Below are 21,962 nucleotides of genomic sequence, written 5' to 3'. Positions count from 1 at the left end.
ATTATGGGTTTTGTTACATCCGGGTCAATATGGTACAGTATATCCTTCCCAAAGAGGAAGTAGCACCATCTAATAATTTCTGGATATTTCTAGACCTCATCAGTCCCAACTATCCAAGTTCAGAATGGTTGACACTTCACACTTCACCACTAAACCACTGCCTTGTTTACTTAAGGATGATCCCATTGTTTGTTGTCATGCACAATTTAAGCAGAGCAGAGCAGAGGATGATGGATTGTCTCTGGAAGGTAGCCACTGGGTCACCGGACACTGAGCATATATACATATCCAGGTGCCTTGGGATCCGGAATAAGTGTGACAGGGGGTGACTATGAGCTATTATATCCCGTCACAACACAGTCATTTACACAATGCACGTGCCTTGTGAGCAGGAATGAATATAAAAGACTCGACGCGTTCACCGATGCAATTCATCATTTCACCACATTCCACAATGTGAAGATTGCGAGAGGAGGAACAACAGAGGCAGACCGAGATGCTCCAGGCAGGCAGAACACAAGCCGACACCACAAGTCAACTGGTGTCTCACAGGAACCGCTACAATACCACTGGACGGGTCCACCATGCTTGGTGGTCAACCAAGCATGATGATAGGGGTATCCTCACCCGCAATCTTGGTGATTGACAACAAAAGGCCACACAACTGCAGGACTTACACAGGCATTCCACTGTCAGACTCATCTCTATGTGGCAGGCCTTACAGCACGGGGACCATACATCCCATTCTTTCTAACAAACTGGTACTTAGTGTCTGGTGTCGTCATCATTCGCTATGGCAAAGGGTCTGTTATGGGGTGTGGGGTTGCATCACAATAGTAGGCAGGACCGATCTCCAAATTTACCAAAGGACAGTCATGGATGTGTATTACCGTGACAACATCATCACGCCACACGTCTTGCATTCACTATGGCCAAGGTTTCATCTTCCAGGATGACAATGCCAGGGTTGACCATCTCCTGCAGAACCAAATTCAAACTTTATGGTGGCCAGCCATGTCCCCAGCCCTCTCCCCTGTAGAGCAAGTGTGGGATATCCTTGACTTCATTATAAACAGTTGGGAAAGAATAACATGCTCAAGTTTCACAACTCACTAGCCACATTTTAAATGTGCATGATGAGGTAGTTAATGATGTTTGTGCTTAATTTGGGGTCGTCTTCCATTTGGATCAGTGTGGTAAATCCTTGCTAAAGGGGAATATAGATACAATATGTTGTAGGGGTGCACCGATTGGGATAGTCCGATATCAGTGAAAAAGCACAGAATTGATATCAACATATACTTATTTCATAACGCCGAGCCCATCCGCCGATTAGCCCCGCCCCCGCTGCAGCATCCAGAGCAAGCATATCTGCTGCAGCATGCAGATGCTACTTTTAGTGCAGGAGGAACTCTTGTTGTGTCGGACCTCGGATGATGTGTGGCGAGTGAGCGTGATGCCCACTTGAAAAGGGCATTGTGCACACTGATATCACACTGATGTTTGATCTCCTCTATGAGCACAGAAGAGGGAGTCAGCTGCATCTGTGCTTCAGAAGGCAGCGGATGCAGCTGGAGGGACCCAGCAGAGGTGGATAAACCTGCTTTTCATCAGGTTTTCAGTTAATAATGTGAGAAGACTAGAAATAAATGTATTGTGAAATACTAAACATGAGTTGTGGATACCAGCATTTTGGTAAAACAAGCATACTGGCTTTGTTTGGCTTGAAATAAGCTATAAAAATAAATGTTACCAAAAGGAGTAGCTCTGGGCCATTTTCATTTTTCAATAAAAACGGTATTGGTATCCACCGATTTCACTCACTCAAACCAGATCAGAACATCCCTACTATGTAGACCTCATCAGTTTGTAATAGCTACGTTGAGAATGGCTGTATATTTGACACCACCACTGAGCCATATTCTTAGGGAATATCTCGTTATTAGCTGTCATGTACTCAAGTCCATCCTCAACTCCAATCATAGATGGGAAATCTTGGAATATATTTACACACCAGTGGCAGGGACGACGTGCTCCAGTGCAATGTTGTCGGTCAAGATCTCACCTCGTATTTTGAGAAGGCCGCCCCCTTTTTGCTTTTCCCATGCAAGACCCATTAAATGTGCACTGATATGTTGCGTGGGGGTCTTTCAAAACTCTTGAGACAAGTTGAGAAACAAGCAGCACCATTAGTTATTTTTCTCATGTGTCTATAATGGATTTTTGTAGCGATATTTCAGATCCTACTGGCAGGACTCCAACATGGAGCCATGTTGCTGGTGGCTATAATGAATAATCAACATTATTGTTTTAATACACCGTTACACTTAAGGCAGACTGGATCCAACCTACACAATAGCATATTACAGTATATTTTTCCATGTACAGTACGTAACATTTGAAATATATCACCTTTCTTTGTCAGTGTTTTAGTTTTAAAAGAAATTATCTACCAATGAATAAAGTCATACATTTTGGCACGATTGGAGAATTGACAGTATTCTGCAATAAAATAACAGTTTTCCACAAATTACCATCATCTGAAACCTTGACCTACTTTGAAGGAGATAACTTGCCTCGTTATAGCTGACAGTGATAAAGGAGAAGAATTACTGCAACAATTGTCACGAGCGGGCGGCACGGTGGTCTAGGGGTTAGCGCGCAGCTAGGAGACCAGTGTTCAATCCCACCCTCGGGCATCTCTGTGTGGAGTTTGCATGTTCTCCCCGTGCATGCGTGGGTTTTCTCCGGGTACTCCGGTTTCCTCCCACATTCCAAAAACATGCTAGGTTAATTGGCCACTCCAAATTGTCCATAGGTATGAATGTGAGTGTGAATGGTTGTTTGTCTATATGTGCCCTGTGATTGGCTGGCGACCAGTCTAGGGTGTACCCCGCCTTACGCCCGAAGACAGCTGGGATAGGCTCCAGCACCCCCCGCGACCCTCGTGAGAAAAAGCGGTAGAAAATGAATGAATGAATGAATGAATGAATTGTCACGAGCTTTTCAAACATCCCTGCAAAAGCAACCCCAAATTTTAAAACTCCCATATTACAGAATATTTTAAATACTATAAGTCTCAGAGGTCCCAAAATAGCATTTTTGGAAGTGTGGAAGCATTTTCACATTCATCTATTCATTTTACATATAGACAAACAACCATTCACACTCACATTCATACCTATGGACAATTTGGAGTTGTTTTTGGAATGTGGGAGGAAACCGGAGTACCCGGAGAAGACCCGAGGGTGGAATTGAACTTGGGTCTCCTAGCTGTGTGGCCTGTGCGCTAACCAGCCCGCATTTTAACATTTTTTATAAAATTTTGTTAAGTTTTTCTTTTGTTGTATGAACTGTATTAGCTTGGCGATGCTTTGATATGAAATACATTACTTTTTCAAATGTGCCAGACATATTTAGTGTATTTGCACAAAGTACCGGTATTGTATCGGTATAATATGATATAATATATAATAATATTATTTTAAGATGAGGAGTGAAGCCTGCAAAGCTTGCCTCCAGTTGGGAAGGTTTAACATGGGGGGGACCTGAACCCCATAAAACACCTTTTGGGTGTCAAGCCAGATCCTCCCTTACAAAATTATGAATGCTCCCCTGGATGAAAGATTCTCCAACTGGTGATAAATGACTACAGGGTTATTGAAGATAACAAACCTGCCTGGGAGTTTGTGTTCATATGGGTTGGACTCTTAGCAGCCTGCTGTTTAGTCGATGAGGTATCGTGCTCATGTTTGCATCCCCTCCCTGTTGACTTTGGTGTTTCTCCTTTGACACATACCACGCACGAAAGAGCAAAAGCCGATGGCGCGGTGCGTATTTGTCAGCCTTGTTTAGCCTGGCCGTGAATGTGAATGTGCGCTACTGAAATATTAAGCAAAAAAATTCTCAAGGCTCGCTAAATAATTGGATTTGGCTCAGCTTAAACGCAAGAGTGTGTTCCGCAATCGGGACGTGTTTGTACAGCTGCAGCGTATGCCCAGGGTCATCTCAGCGGGGAGCGGGGTTTGGCAACGTCGGGCATAGCTACAGAACAAGCGTGCTGAAGAATCCCTGGCTTCCATCCCTAAAAACCCCTGGCCTTTGCCTTTACACAAACAAGCAGGTTAAAACTGACAAAAAGGCTCACAGGATGAGAATAATTTAAGCAGTACAGGAAAAAAAAGAGCTACATTTTAAAGTCACGGCGTCAAGGACATGACTGAAAGAGTATCTTCAGCATGGAAATAAATTCAAGCTCGGACTTGCTCTGGCATCTCAGGTTTTAATCTGATAGGTCCCACATTGCTTCAAAACTCTAAAAATGTGGTCCACAGTTGCAGTGTAGCATATCGGCCATTGGATTCTGTGGGTTTGGCACATATCAACAACCTGAGGGTATAGCTGAAAACAAAACATTCTACTAACCTCTGCATCCTAATAAGGTATATATAATATGGTCCAAATAGTATTTAAGGAATAGGCTCTGATGGGCCTCTTGAGGGTTCTCCGACAATTGTCAGGACCCTTGAGATAATCTCAACTCTTGTAAGTGTGATGCCTTCAGCAGGTGGTCAGCAGTGTGGTGTTTTAAGTGTTAGATGGGCAGGAAGAAGCTGACTTCCACAGATACTGCAGTAGCAGGTGGTTATAGGACAACTTTAAATAGCTCTAAGCGACAAGGACTTATCTTGGGAAATGTTTCAGACCAGCAAGGGTACGGACTAACAAGAGGTAGAAGACCCAGCCAAAGAGGTTGGAATTAAGTCAGTCATACCCAGTCCCCAGTACCAGGTCTGGCCTTTAACATATTAAAGGGATGACCTCAATAGTGTCCTTTGGTCTTGAGTTTCCATTTACTCTTTTAAATGTGATGCTTTAAACAGGTGGTGAGCATTGTGGTGTTAATCCCTAAGGGTTAGGTGGACACAAACAAGCTGACTTACGTACATAGACTCTTTGAAGGGTTAGATATTTAGGAACATTTTGAAACCACATGGACCAAAACAAGGTAAACGACCCAAATTAAGAGGGCACGAAGTCCCTAGTGCACAGTACTTTTCCTGTGCCAAAGAGCACAGGTTTTAATTTGGCAACTGCAAAGACTTCCCACTGTTCCTGTCCAGCAACACGGACACTGTGAGGAGATGGAAGAAATATGGCAACAGCTGGGTGTGTGTGCCTGAAACCGATGAGAAACAAGTGGTGGATCTGCCCTAAATTGTCTTGCGTCATGCAGATAACTGAGCCCTTAAACTTTATAGAGGGCCCATCAGCCAACAACCTTCACTCTAGTCTAATTGTAACAACCTGGCATGGACTGCGGAGGCTAAAAAAACATCCCGATGTGACCTGAGGATTAAGTCTCCTGGGCCTGCAAAAGAACTGGTCATGCGTCCGGAGAGTCCTACCAGTGCAGGAAGCCAGGAAAAGGGAGAGGTTTGCATGATGAAATGAAGGCAGTCGCTATGACGTAAATACATCTGCTTGCTGTCAAATAGGCGTGAAAAACGTCCTTCAAACAAATAAACTTTTGACAATTACCCTCTTGCTCCAAATATAAGAAAAAAATTCCTAAAATCTGAAAAAGATGAATTCAGGGGTCTAAAGTTTTATATATACAAACCAGGAAGATTAACCCCCTCACAAATCTTCCTTCACAAAACAGTCCTTCGGTGAGTCAAATGATGCCCTATTCAACATCTGTTGTATAAATTGGCCGCATGCAGTCTGACTCAGATTTTTAAAGGAACATATCGCCACGGATTAGCCACAAGCGTTTACAACCACGTGTTGCAATATTAGCGACAGCCGCAAGAGCGTTCACTCCTTGGAAAAAAAAATGCAATAAAAAAGACCCGTTGCCAACTCTATTTAGAAGTCCTGTAACCAGCTGGGAGGATTTTGCCGCTAATTAGCATGTTTTGTGCTCACTTCTGCAGATTTCTTGCAATTATATTAACCAGCGTGCATTATAAAAGTTTAATGTCACCCCGCTAGTTAAAGGAAAAGCCCATTATAGGCGTATTCGTGTGCCAAGTCCATAAATGACACCTCTGTTTGAAAAAAATAGGTTAACAGGATGAAAATCAAAATTAAAAAATAAAGTACAGTTACAGTAATACACTGTAATTACAGATAGAGTTACATTGTAATTACATTGTAATACAGTTACCAGTATACTGAGTACTGATCAACTATCTTGATACTATTACTAGCGCGATAAATCTTTATACATCTGATGGTATCATAATACAGCTGATACTACCACAATGTAGTTGCTAGTCTCAGAATAGTTGATAGTATTATGATGCAGTTGATAGTATCCGTCTCACAATAAATGACTTTGTCAACATACAGTCGATAGTATTGTGATGTAGTTTATACATTACAATTACAACCATCCATTTTCTGTACTGCTTATCCTCACAAGGGTCACGGGGGTGCTGGAGCCTATCCCAGCTGTCTTTGGGCGAGAGGCAGGGTACACCCTGGACTGGTTGCCAGCCAATCACAGGGCACATATAGACAAACAACCATTCACACTCACATTCATACCTATGGACAATTTGGAGTCACCAATTAACCTAGCATGTTTTTGGAATGTGGGAGGAAACCGGAGTACCCGGAATAAACCCACACATGCACAGGGAGAACATGCAAACTCCACACAGAGATGCCCGAGCAGGGACTTGAACCCAAGGTCTCCTAGTTGTGTGGCCTGCACGCTAAACACCCGTTCACCGTACAGCCTACATGACAACTCATTGCAAATAATTCTGTTGTAATACAGTCTCTTTGTCTCAGGGACTGGAGGCGGGGACGCTAGCGTACACACAGAGTGAGGAACAGTGTAATAGTAGAAATTAAATTTCATTAAGTTTGATTTCATTTGTTGAAATTTGTTTGGCAAAGTAAAAAAGTGCAAAATTGTGCGCGTTCAAGAAAAGTTATTACAAAATAAATGCCGCTCATTGAAAAGAAAAATGTTGCAAATGTTAGCACAAATTGCCATTCCAAATGGCAATTCCAAACATTACAGAGTGAAAGAAGATGTAACCCATGATGTATTCCATCATGATGGGCAAGAGACGAGGTAAACACTGGACGACCCTTGTGAGGACAAGCGGTGTAGAAAATAAATGAATGAATGTTTTGTCCATCCATCCATTTTCTATGCCACTTATTCTCATTAAGGTTGCAGGGCTATGCTGGAGCCCATCCTGGCTGACTAAATCTCATCTCGTCTTGCTCACATTCATTCAAAGTGCATTTCAAAGTGCAGAAAAGAGGCCAGCTCCTTGATTAATACTTAAGGGTGAACTATAAACTTAACATGACCTTTATAAAATGTGATTTTTTTTCCATGTAGGAAGGATGTTGTTTTATGCTGAGCAGTGATGAATGTTTGACGTGTGTGATGACAAATAAAAGAAACAGAGCACCCAGAGGGGACTACTGTTGTTGTTTCAAGCCATCAACATCATTTGACCGCCTTTTGTCTTGGCAGCACGGCGTTAAATTTGAAGTGCCACTGTGGAATTTCGGCACGGCATACCATGGCTATGCAATGACATCACACAAAAACATCTCTCATGGCTGTGCGTGCTTCAATTTTCATTTAATTCTGATTGACAAAGAAGGAATGTTTCCAAAAATGTACCCTCGAGAATGCATGTGTCGTCTTGTGTGAAGCGTTTGCCGTTGCTGATTAGTGGGAGGACGCAACTGGAATGCAGCGTCTTACAAAGTATGTAAGCTGTATCAGCCTAATTGTTAAGGGCAAATCATTACATGATCTGCAGGAAGCCAGTGGGTGTCAAAAGGGCAGAGGACTTGAGTGTTTTGTTTGTAAAATAGTGTGGTACAAAATTTGATATGGCTTTTTATTATATTGATATCACCTTGAAATGCAGTGTCAACTGTATGTATTCAAATCAAATATCAATATTTTATTACAGTTTTAGGGAGTCAAAAGGAAATATACTGATACTTGCAACTGTATTGCCATACTATTAACTCCTGTGATAGTATCAACTGTATCATGATACTAAGAACTTTATTGTGATACGATACTTTCAGCGCTATTGTGACAATAACAACTGTATCATAATATTACAAAAGGTATCAATCAAGGGTTTATGCTGTTGTTTTTTTGGGGGGGTGTTTTTGTTTTTTAATTTGGGCAAATATATGAAACATCACAGTGCATTTCTTACATCAATCAAAATATAACTTTCCATTATTTACATTTGTATTCAGCTATCTGATCACAAGCCCAAAAGGAGTAGGCAGAAGCAAAAGCTTATAAATGCCTACCCCTTTTTGCAAGATATAATCATGTTCATGCCACAGTCTTGTTTTCCCCTGTTATTATTATCATTGTAATATTAATATTGTTATTATCATTATCATTATTGTTATAATCTTTATCATTATTACCATCATTATAATAATCATTACTATTATATTATATTATTGTATTATATTATAATAATATTGAATAATATTTCATCATTATAGCTGTAACAATTTTTTGATTTTTTTCTTAAATTATTTAATTTTACAGACTTCATTGCTTCTTGTAGAGTGCTGTATCATTCCATCTGTTGTTTTCTGAAATCAGCAGTATTTGTGCTTTTATTGTCAATTTATTAGCCCACTTTTTCCGCCCAAGTGAAACATTTACATATCATTTTCTGGATTGCATGTGTCTAGCAAGGAAAATAAGTCATTTGTTGTGTGATGAATTAATTAATTTACTATCATGCCAGGCCCGAGACACGTCTAAATGTCTAAACATGTCAACAAACACCACCGGAAGCACAAGCCAAAGCAATAGTAGCCTGTAAGTGGTAATAAATGGAAGACATAAGTATATTTTATCAGTCTTGGGTCACTTCAGTTGCAGTTGGCACTTGGCAACATTACTCAACCATCACACATCAACTTAACACGCAATGGGTTTCCACTCTTTTGTTTATTGATTCATGTTGGAACATGTAAAAAAAGCTGCAATATCAGCCCAGTTATTAAAACTACCAATAGATTTGCACCAGCTAAATATTGTACGATTGTACATGTTTAGGGCCACACGCTACAAAATAAACACTTCATTCTAATCTAATAATTTTAATAAGTTCTGCATTCGCCCTATTGTTAGCCACCCAACTGGTTAGACAGCCTTTTCGTCTTTTTCAACCCATCATGGAATCAGTTCTTACCACTTCCCTCATCCCAGAATCTACTTATTGCAAGAGATTTTCATGTTTTCTCCACTTGGCCTTTTTGCTCCAAGGATATCCTTCATGGGACTCTTCCCCTCACACTCCATTAATATCCTGCTCTCTCCGCCAATTTCCCGATTTTACTACTTACTGTAAGTTCAAGAAAAAAAAAACGCACCCCCTTCACCATGTTTAAACATCCTTATTGACCTTTTCATCCCTTCTTTGCTCTGAAGCATCAAATCGGGCCCTTGAGCTTTAAAACTCTGTCAAGTACCATTTTCAACACTTAACACAAACCTCCCACCCCTCTAATTAGACAAGGGGGGAAGGTGGGAGGAGGGATTGGGGCACTTAGTTGTGATCTTCCCCTCTTGTTAGCACCGCTCCTGTATGGTGCTGCCCTGGGAAGAGGCTCTGAGGTCAAAACTGGGCCGGCGCAGAAGCTCAACTCAGCTTAGTCTTGTTTCCAGCTCGTGAACTGTGTGAGAAAATATGGCGGCCAGATGATGCAGCATTTGGGACAAAACAACATGGGGATAAATCAATAATGCTCCGTTACGTTTTCATGGAAGGAGAGAGATTCCAAGGAGTGTTTCATCGGGACAGGATGCCAGAGGGCTCGGCAGTGGGAAACAAAGCGTCCCAATGAGGGAGCAAATGAAGTCGCGAGGGGTTCTGGAGAGGAAGTGGAGAGGGGATGGAGGGCAGCCACCTGCAAAAATCACATTACCGCTGGACTACACAGCTTTCTGCTGAAAGGTTGCCGTCTACTGACACCCCATAGGCATTACATGGTATAATATCACTCCCAAATTCTCTTAAAAAGTACTCCGTACCTTTTATTCACCATGTTACCATAAGCAGGATGAAGTTACACCATTTTCAGCCAAGCTCTGGCGGAATAAATGCCTGCTCGCCAAAATTTGGAACAGTAGCTTCCCACCAGCACACCTACAAACGAGTCGCTCATGGAAGAAAAGCTACCACAGAGGAAACGGGAATTCAATTTTTAAATAGCCTACTTGATCAAATTGAAGACTTTTTGCGAACTCACATGTTTTCTAAGCGTTGCCACACTCAGCAGCTCATCGCTCGGAAGATTAAGACCAGATGGCAACAATGAGATGAGAATGAAGGCTTTTGTTGTGTAACTGAAAACAGTCCTTCTTGTTAGCAGCTTCCAAAAACTTGCTACATCTATCCATCATGGGCCAGATGTTTCTCAGGGCTTTTCTCCTTTAACTCCTCGATTGGGGCCGCTCCTTCTGGAAATTAATTTACTTCCCATTCCGTGCCACAACAAAGGCGCTCATGAAAAACATGGCGCACCGCACAAATATTCAGAAGTGAGAAGTACTAGATAATACTAGAATGAAGAATTAAGTGCCTGGTGAAAAATATACCCCAGCAGAACCTGAAGCTCCGAGCTAATCTCCTTTGGATCTTGGTATACTAACTTAAGTTGAGATAAACAATGTGTCAGAATGTTATGCAGACACATTCTATCCAGTAAGAGACAGCATCCACTTCATTGGTAAAAATGTTAGCTTCCTTAGCCGTAGGAACTTCATTCTATTCAATTATTGCTAGATTTATGGAATGAATTAATGAGCAAAACAATGCAGAAATGTTTATTGTCCCCCAAATTATTATGTAAACAATATTATTATCATCTAATAATACCTGGATTGGATATATTCAATATGTGATAGCTGACACCTACAATTCTGCCTTTAATTGTGCTGAAGTTTGCTCATGTAACATCATCTTCCTCATTCTCCTCACAGCTAGAATGACCTTGTTCCTGATTTTGAATGCGGATTTCCAGGGTCAGTATGGTTTCACTTTGTGTTTGGCATTGTTGCTCGGCAACAGCTTTGCACTTTAGCAGTTAGCCACTTAGCTTGGCTTGCTGGCAGCACTTGGAACTCGTGTTTGTGAAAAAAAAACATCTTGTGTTTGTGAATGTAGTCAGGAACTAACAAAATAGTTTAAAATTTTGCTATCGACCGCAGAGCTTTGACCATGTAAGTCCAGTCCAGCCAACAAAAAGGAAAAAAACAAACAAAAATTCAACAAAAAAACTCTACTTTCATATGCTTAGTAATACTATGCAATATACTAAGTTCTATGTGAAGTATTTCCATAATGCCTCATATTAACTCACTAACAAGATCTCAGTGTATAGACTGGTCATATATCTCATCTCGTTTCATATTATCTACATACTTTATTGTATATAACTCTGGGGAAAACTGTTGATTTTGTTAATACTACATTGTGTATTTTGTACTGCTTAACTGATTCTGTACTCTTGCTGCTGTGCAATTCAAATTTCCCCACTGAGGGACGAATAAAGGCATATCTTATCTTATCTTATCTTATCTTAGATAGAAATCGTATACAGCGATTGTGTTCGATTTGACAAATTTGGTTAAATGTAGAATTACTACAACATCTAATGAGCGAAAGAGCTGTGAGCAAATTTTCTTGGATCATTGTGAATCGATTTATTATGACAAAAATCAATAGTATGTCAATATCTTAAGTAACTGTAACTACCCTCTGAGTACAGATGTTAGCTTCGTCAGAATCAGGAACCTCACTCCTTTCATTTTCCAGCATCCGTACAAAGGATGAGTTTTACATTTTTATTGTAAACAATTCTTGCTTTAGTCCTTTTTTCCTAGCAATTATTGGTTGCCAAATAATCTTTAGGCCCTCCATGAAAGCTAAACATCTTTACGATGTTGTCGGGACCATTTAAACGATTCAACTCCACTGGATCCTGTCCCGTCCGTGAGAGGCGCCCTTAAAGCTTTAAGTGGGGACCATTTCCTTGAATAAACAACAGAATTTGTTTCTTTTTGCTACCAACTTCCTTGTGAGAATTCCAACAGAATAATTAAAAGGAACACTAGGGGAGAGGTTGGTGTGTTTTTTGTTTTTTTGCAGGATTCCACACTGCTGCACAAATCAAGGGGATGGCGTGAGAGCCCTCCCAAGAACCACTCAAGGTATGCTATTATGTCACCCACAAAGGAAGGTCTATTCCATTTAGGGTCAGAGCCACAGGCCACTTGGCCCACACACGCAAATCACAAGGAGGAGGACTTCCAAAGACCAAATACACAACTATGGACCCATTTTTTCTTCACATTGACCCCCACGTCTAACATGAAAAAAGGACCTGGGACCACTTGTTGATCCCTGGTCTCTGAAGTGAGGACTCACAGGTCAATGCTGGTTGAGCAAATATGCTGACTCATGCTCCGCTTGTACACATGCTTGTCAGCAAAAACCTTGCATTGCAGTTGTCAGAAATAGAAGAAGTCCATCCCCATCACTCTGGATACAGTCTATCATGGTGGACTGGTTATTGGATACAAATGTGGCTGTTTATACCAGTTCTTGGGCCATAATGTTCCAATAAGTGTTAAGAGTGCTTGGATTACAGGTGACAAATCAAATACTTTTATTTTATTATCTGGTTAGATATCTAATTTATAATGAAGTCATTCAATCATTCATTCAGCCTATAAAATATGCTGGACACCCTTGCTTTAAAGCTCCAGTCATGTGTCCGGTACCATTTACTTAAATATGAGACTTCTAGGACTGAATCTGGGAAAGAATGGAATGAAATGGAATGGCCTTTATTGTCATTATACAAGATGTACAATGACATTGGAGAGCTTCTCCTTTCAGTGCAGTAGTCAAGTTTAAAAAGAAAAAAGTATATAAAAGTAGAGTAAAAAAGACAATTTAACAAGATATATACAAGATATATACAAGATATCCAAAATATACACATAGTATTGCACAGGAGCATATGCAGGAGCAGATATATTAATTTTAGTGCAGTGATAAATGGGTGATCGTGCAAATAATGACTGGTGTGTACAGATGAGTAAAGTCACATATGAGTGTGTTGTATTGGGTTGTTAAATAAATAAATATGATTGAGGTAGTGACAGAGGCAGTGATGGAAATATTGCACATTTGCATTATGCTAATGACCGGGTGCGGTGACTGACACCCCAGTGACAAACCATTGTACCCTGGAGGTTTACATGTTTCAGTCCCTTAATGTACCATATAATGCAATACTAATTACTGGGTAGAAAAGTGCTACCTCCAACTATCGTACTCTGGAGGCTACAGTCTTGTTACAATCATCCAAGGCATCGAGTACTCTAAGGTAAGTACTCCAAGGAAACGGTTTATACTGGTTGGAGGGACAAAAAGGAACAGAAGTGTACCCACGTTGGGTACAAAAGTGTTGCATTCAATGGGACTACCCAACCATTGCATCCTAATTCAAGGCTTTCAATGTTTGGGCCGTCAATTTGAATTCATTGATTTGAAAACCTTGCAGGAATAAAGTTACAGGAGGAATCCATTCCTATTTTTCAGAATACCATATTATGATAGATTATTGCACACCAAGGTACTACAGAGCAAAGTGTCATGGGTGCTAAAGTGCTACCCTTCAATGGAACTACCCAGTGACAAGTGCTGCTTAGTGTCTAAACATATTCCAAGGTAATCGATTCATTCCAAAAATATTATACTGCATATGATATTGTTATGATGTAGTACAAAAAACTGAGCATGTTTTCAATTGACTCAAAATTGTCATGAACATCCATCTTCCCATAGAACTCTGTTAATCAGAACTTTCCTACCTTAGCCCAGACCGCCAACAGAACCAGTCCAGTCGCTCCCCAGCTGCCCCCCGTCATCTCTCCCATAAATTCCCCCCCGTTTGCAGACTGAATGAAGACAGTGTCTCTTGTCCCTCTGAGTGCTGCTGGTGGTTGAGTGATGGGGTGGTTAAAGCCCCCTCAGCTCAGCTCCAAGCCGCTCTCCGACACCACTGGGCCGGCAATGAAACGACCCTCCTCAGGCTCAAAAGTGGCGGGGCAAGCAAGATGTGACATTTCCAACCCCCAGGCTGCTTACAGATATGTTGTTCCCGGTGCAAACACGTTGCTGCTAAATTTATGTTTGCATACCAGGCGTGCGTCAGGAAAGAGGAAAAAAAAGAAAAAGAAGAAGGGGGCTCAACCCAACTGACATTCTTAAAGAAACACACGCTCCTTACGCCCTGACAGGTAGCACATTTAGGACACTTGCATGTATTATATTTCCTGCCCACTTCCATTCCTCAGCATTTTTGTCAACTACCTATCAAAGTTTGGTAGCATAGGCATTTCAAGCCTAATTTATCTCTCTAGTTTTATTTTGGTGGTGAAAATGTGGTCAAACATTTCAATATATACATCCACCGATGGTTTTGTTCATATACAACATACTGTAAATGAAGAAGTGTTTACCCCCTTTCTGATTTCTTGTGTTTTTTGCATGTTTGTCACACTTGAATAAAGGTTTAAAATTTAAATTTGAGTCAATGACAACACCACTGAACACAAAATTCAGTTTTAAATTAAATGTTTTATTATTGAGAGGGAAAAAAAGAAAAAAAAATCCAAACCTGTGTGAAAAAGTCATTGCACGCTCCCCAGAAAGAAAGTAACTGAAAGCTATCACGCTAGAAACGGTTATAAAGCAATTTGGGATTTGGGATTCCAGCAAACCATTATCCACAAATGGAGAAAACATGGAACAACAATGAATCTTGCCATGAGTGGCCGGACAACAAAAATTACCCTAAGAGAGCAGCGACGACCCATCCAAGAGGTCACAAAAGACCCCACAACAACATCCTAAGAACTGCAGGTCTCACTTGTCTCAGTTAAAGGCTGCCTATTATTGTCATTTTCAGTTCTTTGTATTGAGTTATGGACTCCTATAGAGTACCTACAAACAATAACCTGCACAGAAGACTTTCTAGATCTTGCAGAATCTACACCTATTCCAGCTGTATTTCCTTGGATTTCCAAAATGGTCTTTTTTCTTTTTTCATTTATTCCACCCATGGCCTGACTCCGGACATTCCCATTCCCACTCCACTGTGATTGGTCATACTACGGGCTTACATGCTGAAATCTTCACAGTGCGGCAGATCGGGGGTAGGGCAGGTCTACAGCTTGGCAGAACATTTTCTCCAAAAAAAAGTTACTAATAAAATACAATAAAACTACAAGAAAGGATTTATAATAAACCTGTGTTTGATTTATCTCCTTTCCAATAAAAATTCATTATTGTGGTCTTCTTCCATGTACAGTTATACTGAGGGTCTGGATGATGTCTTTGGACAAGGATGCTCTCCCACAAACATGTAGGCGAGGTCAAATGTCAACTTGACCTGCTTTAATAAATTCTAAGAATGAGATAAGACCAATTTCTAATGATGCACTTGTACTTTTGCATTATAAACTAGACTCCTCACCCTTTGATTAAACCGAAGGACGTTCTTTGAAGCAGTCCAGTGCCACCATAATGACAAAGTTACTTGAAAAGCACAAAGTCATGTCCTCATCTTCAGCTCAAGGAGGCTCACAATAGCGCAGGTATGTGTGGTATGAGCTACCTGAATTGCTGCCTGACATGCAGTCTCCAATTCGGGTTAATCTCCATTAACACGCCGGACGCAGGAATGCTTGTGTTTATTCCAGAAGAGAAATGGGAGGGGAAAAAAATAAAACCTGAAGTTGTGGGGAAAAAAAGCCAAGTTGACCTTTGACCAGCTAATACAGTTTACATGGAAAGTGAGTGCAGTCACAACTAGGAGTATAAAAAAATATTGCTATTGCAGTATATTGCATTGTCATCTCGTGCTATACAGGATCAATACATTGCCATCATATGTGTATTGTCACTTTTACAACAAAAGGAACTAAATCTATACTAAAATATAGTGTCCTATTTTGTCTGCATCAACAACAAACACTGCAGCCGTAGAACAAATTTGTGGCACAAAATATCGATGTTCAATGTCATCACCTTGTGGGATACAGTATGCATACATCTACATAAAGTATGCATACTGTGGCATTAAACATCAATACTGTTGCAATACAACTAAGGGTGGTGCAAAAAGTCGATATTATGATGTGGCGTGTCCTTTGAGTGTCAAATCTGATTGTTGATTGTTGTTAAATGTTTTTTTAGAACACACCTAATGGGGATCCGTACAGGTAACAGATTTCATTTGCAACTTTTTCTACCTCAAGGAAAATAGCAAAATAAACATGGTAGGTGCGAAACAACATAACCTTTATTAATTTAGTAACACAGAAAGTACGATGAAGAAATACCGAAGCCTAGAGCCCACAGGGAGGCTGATGTCATTGCAGGGTCCCAATAAATGTATTGCTCAGATGCATGGTTAAAGAGTTGTTTTCAACTCGTATTGGTACATGTTTGTATATTTATCATTCCTCAGTTAGAGCCAAAGAAAGAGCTACCTTTTCTTTACTGATTCACAAACGGCACAGTATTTCAACAATTAGTAGTCTTTCTGAAGTAAAGGAAATGTCACAAGACCGTAAATTAGCCAGGGATCAAAGCTTAAGAAAAGAGTAGTAATTTATTCACCAGAAATTACGGTAGCTTAACAGATAAAATCCTCCTGGTCAGACGTAATTGTGAGGTACAATGACATAATACATGTAGTATAAAATATCAGTGTACAAGTAGAGGCTCGGGTACAGCGCAGGTATGTGTGGTATGAACAACCTGAATTGCCACCTGACACGCAGGCTCCAATTTGGATTAATGTCCATCGACACGCCAGGGGCAAGAATGCAAATGTTTATTCCATGCGAGAAAAGAGAGAGAGAAAAAATCAAAAGTTATATAAAAAAAAAAAAGCCTTGTTGACCTTTGACTGGCTAATATTGTGAATAGTTTACAGTGAAAGTGAGTGCTTGGCTCCCTCCTCATGTTACAAAGTGGGATCACGGGTGGCTCAAAATGAACTTTCCTAGGTTTATTTTTAGCCACTTGAGATGTTTAATAGCTGTTTGTGTATGCAATGAATGCAACCGTATCCTGACGTTTATTTTCACGCAACTTTACACGGACTGCACTATGTACAGGCCATGCTAGCTAAACATTCTCCACACAGTTCATCGCCCGTCCCCCGACCCTATATGAGTAACCCCCTTGTCTTGCCTTACGTAGGTTGACACCAAACAGAGCTGGCTCATCAGTCGTAGTCAAAGTGCTGCTTGTCGCGAGTGTTCAAAGAACTACATGCCTCTTCAGGGGACACCGGTTGGTTTGTTTTTTGCACCACCAGGCATGTTGGATGTGCAACCGTGTGTTGTATCGTCACCTCTTAACTCTCATTTTGTGTTCATTTAATGGTAAAAAATGTTTTGTTCCCAGTGAAAACTGACCAATCCTTTAAAACTCATCATAACAATATAGTTGTAATTATAATATATAATTATAATAATTTTGTTGATTTGATTGTCACACGGGCGGCACGGCAGTCTAGTGGTTAGCGCGCAGACCTCACAGCTAGGAGACCAGGGTTCAATTCCACCCTCGGCCATCTCTGTGTGGAGTTTGCATGTTCTCCCCGTGCATGCGTGGGTTTTCTCCGGGTACTCCGGTTTCCTCCCACATTCCAAAAACATGCTAGTAATGAATGTGAGTGTGAATGGTTGTTATGGTTATGGTTGTCTATATGTGCCCCGTGATTGGCTGGTGACCAGTCCAGGGTGTACCCCGCCTCACGCCCGAAGACAGCTGGGATAGGCTCCAGCACCCCTGCGACCCTCGTGAGGAAAAGCGGTAGAAAATGAAACTTTTTATGATTAAAAGAGAAAAAAAATTCAAAGCTACATGGTCCTGTGTGAAACCCCAATAACAGTTGCAACAACTGCAATCAAACATTTGCAATAACTTGCAATGAGTCTCTTACAGGGCGGCACGGCGGGCGAGTGGTTAGCGCGCAGACCTCACAGCTAGGAGACCAGCGTTCAATGCCACCCTCGGCCATCTCTGTGTGGAGTTTGCATGTTCTGCCCGTGCATGCGTGGGTTTTTTCCGGGTACTCCGGTTACCTCCCACATTCCAAAAACATGCTAGGTTAATTGGCGACTCCAAATTGTCCATAGGTATGAATGTGAGTGTGAATGGTTGTTTGTCTATATGTGCCCTGTGATTGGCTGGCGACCAGTCCAGGGTGTACCCCGCCTCTCGCCCGGAGACAGCTGGGATAGGCTCCAGCACCTCCCGCGACCCTTGTGAGGAAAAGCGGTAGAAAATGAATGAATGAATGAATCAGGTCAGGACTTTGACTAGGCCACTCCAAAAACTTCACTTTGAGGTGGACTTACTGATGTGTTTTGGATCATTGTCCTGCTGCAGAACCCAAGTTGGTTTCAGCTTGAGGTCGCCAACAGATGGGCAGGCATTTTCCTTCAGGATTTTTTGGTGGATAGCATTCATCACAACATTCATTACAGCAAGTTTTCCAGGTCCTCCGTCAAAGCTGCCCTTTGTCACTAGTTTTGTTGATTATTTTTATGGACAGAATTTCTACTGGGCACCGGGGAGTCCTGTTTGTGGACATTAGGATCTCATCTTTGCTTTATTTGCAGATGATGTGGGGGCAGGGTCAGGGGTTAAGGGTTAGCGTTGGGGCACCTGTTGCAAAGCACCTGTTACTGTTTCACAAAAACAAAGCAATTGGATCGTGAAATACAACCCAAAATCTACTCAAAACTGCAAAACACTGTATAATATAAGCATTTTTCATATTCATCAGGCTGTGACCTTCACCATATACTTTTTGCTTACGTTTGCAGCTGAGTGTGAAAATTCTAGGATGAGGCCATTGTTGAAGCCAGTGAGTGAGGTCTTGCTCCAGGTGGAGAAGTTCAAGATTTTTTCACGAGTCAGGGAAGGCTGAACCAACAGGTGAAGCTGTGCAACATCTGCAGTAATGACCGTCATGGTGGTGACAGCTCAGCTCAGATGGATTTAAATTCAATCTATGTTCTTTCCCTCACCTATGGCCATGAACTTAGGCTAGCAACAGAAAGAGCAAGATTGCTCATACAAGTGGCCAAAATGAGTTCCCTCCGTACAGTGGCTTGACTCAACTTTGTGAGGAGCTCTGTGAGGAGCTTTGAGAAGAGCCGCTGATCCTTCATGACAGGAGCCAGTTGAGGTGGCTCAGGCATCTAGTTTGTATGCTCCCTTAATGGCTCCCTGGAGAGATGTTCCAAGCATGCCCAGCTAGTATGAATCCCCAGGGTAGACATAGGGCATGCTGGAGGGATTACGTCTAGTAGTTTTTCATAGGAACGGCTCTGTGTCTCCCCGGTGAAACTGGAACAAGTGTACTGAAACTGAGAAGTCCTACTGAGTTGAAAGGATGGGACCTGACTTACAATATATGGACCTGTCATGACACTGCCACACAATGATCTGTGAGCAAGGCTTCAAAAAAATATATACACCAAAGCCCCTAGAAAAGTTTGACATTACTGAAACAAACGGTCTGTGACAACTGCCAGCAGGTGTTCTCATGGGAGAGAGACTCTTCTGGGCAAAGTTTGTGCGTGTATGTGTGTGTGTGCACGCACACATACACGCACAAAGGGTGAATAGCATCACTCTTTTGGACCATACTGCATGTTCCCCTGTTCTAAATCCAATTGAGAACATTTGGGGATGGATGGCAAGGGAAGTTTACAAAAATGGTTCCAGACAGCGGATGCCCTCCATGAAGCCATCTGTACCACCTGGAGCAACATACCCAGTAGCCTCTGGAAACACTGACATCAAGCATAACGAATCAAATTTTTGAGGTGACTAACAAGAACGAAATAGCTACTAATTACTGAGCCCTTTGTTGAATATTTTATTTCTCTTTTAAAGGTTATTGTTTTTATTTGAGTTCTTTAACTTTTGATCAGTTCATGAACAGCCTATTCCAGTTTAATAGTTTGCAATAAATTGGCATTGATTTTTTTTTGTCTTACTACCATTTCTTCTTATGTTTTGTATTAAGTTCTACTTCTTAAGATACAACTGTGCAAAATGTAAATTATTGCCATTTTTCAACTAATCTTAAAATTTTGATCGAGAGTGTATAACTAAAAACACAAATTCCAAAGAAAGAACATTCAAAAACTTGCAGGAAATGATTCCAAAAACAGAACAACATAGGAACCAGTGGCCAAATGTTTTTTTTTATGTTTTGGAATGTAACACATATTTTTGAGAAAAAATGGCCCTCTAAAGTAGCAGGCACTTGGGAATTTGAGCCGCCATCAATATTAATTTTGCGAGACTTCAACTCAGCAAGCGTCAAGGATTATCTGCATATGTGCATTTGTTTTGCTTCATTGGCTTTTTGGCAACCATAATTCAAAAAGACTCTCACAGTGCAGCCTCTCAGGGACTACAGTATGTCACCTGCAAAGAAAACCATGACATTTTTATCACTTTCTAAAAGAAAAAGGGTGTGGAAAAAATGACAACAGGACCTTACCTCTTACATTGCATGTAAGACACTATAAGACAATAGTTGTAGGTCCTTTTTATGGTAATGGTAATGGTTTTATTTCATTTGAACATGCATCAGATTACAATTGAATGCATCACATAATCAGTTCCCAGTTCCACATGTCCAAAAGGAGTAGGAAGAAGCAAAGCTTATTAAATCCTACCCCTCCATCTGGTACTTTTACAATCAGTAACTGTTACATTTGTTCACTTCCTGCTTTCCTAATATAGTTTAAGTTTTTTTTTGTCACGTACTGAAGTACGAGGTGATATGACCATCCAATGACATAATGTGTACCATAGTAACTGTCAATATAGTGATATGTATAGCACATCATGACTGGTTCAAGACTCTTCATCCTTGTATTTAGCAAACACACAGGTGCCTGAAAAATGCCCACAAAAAATGTCATCGTAATTCCCTCTAAGTGTCTATTTAAGCAGCTGTTTTCTGTAAACATCAACTCGGATTAACAGCAATCCCTTCCAATATGAATGTGCATAATCCAAAAACCTGTGACGGCCAATTTGTGGTCAAGGAACCGCCCACTTGACCTATTTTGCTCCTTCGAGGGCAAAGCAACTAGAGCCTTTTCCACTGAAAAATTATTACCAGTGTGCAAGTGAGGTCAAAACATGGCCCCCACCATGCAAGAAATAATACTGCTGATTTATTCTCTCAATGGGAAATGTGTACAGTTAACTCTGAGTCATTATTTAAGGATTACAACAATCAACAGGTGCACAAAGTCCTGAAATACACACTTGCCATTGTTTAGTAAAGACTGAAGGCTACAGTATTTAAAGAGGAGGTCTCCATCAGCACATAAATATTATTTATTATTATCAACAATATTCCTCACATGTTTTGCCCTTCCAGTACAATACTGTTGTACACATATACCAAAGGGTGAAACACAAACGTTTATTACATATCCAATAACTGCGACTGTACAAGTGCTTTACAAGTATATGTGCCCCAAATATAAATATTATAGTATTGTTACTTATGTTTTTATTTTTACAATACATCCATCTGAGTGCAGATCTTTCTATGCTATCATTATCAAAATATCATAAGTATATTGTGTGATACTACCTTGAATGCTGGACACTCGAATGAGTCCAGCAGTATAATAAGCTGTTGTGACAACAAGAGCTGCAGTGTCGAGTTAACCAAAGCATACCTTAGCACCACAGACATGTCACCGGCTTTCTCCCATGATCTAAAGGTCTATCAATGGGCTGCATCACCTCTAACAGTGGGGGGGACACTTTCCCAGGAGATATCCATTACTC

General features: G+C 40.9%; 1 protein-coding gene across 1 annotated transcript in view; it reads right to left on the bottom strand.

Moving 5' to 3' along the window:
* adamtsl3 (ADAMTS-like 3) overlaps positions 1 to 14,265 on the bottom strand; it is a 57,448-nt gene extending 43,183 nt beyond the window's left edge. The window contains exon 1 of the mRNA XM_058067028.1: positions 13,916 to 14,265. Within this exon, the coding sequence (XP_057923011.1) occupies positions 13,916 to 13,981 (66 nt within the window). The 5' untranslated portion in view covers positions 13,982 to 14,265. The remainder of the gene's footprint in view (positions 1 to 13,915) is intronic.
* Positions 14,266 to 21,962: the final 7,697 nt, after the last annotated feature.

The sequence above is a fragment of the Doryrhamphus excisus genome, chromosome 3 (genome assembly GCF_030265055.1).
Source record: "Doryrhamphus excisus isolate RoL2022-K1 chromosome 3, RoL_Dexc_1.0, whole genome shotgun sequence".
Lineage (NCBI taxonomy): Eukaryota > Metazoa > Chordata > Actinopteri > Syngnathiformes > Syngnathidae > Doryrhamphus > Doryrhamphus excisus.
The sequence above is the reverse complement of the archived record's forward strand: the minus strand, read 5'-3'. Positions and strand labels throughout refer to the sequence as shown.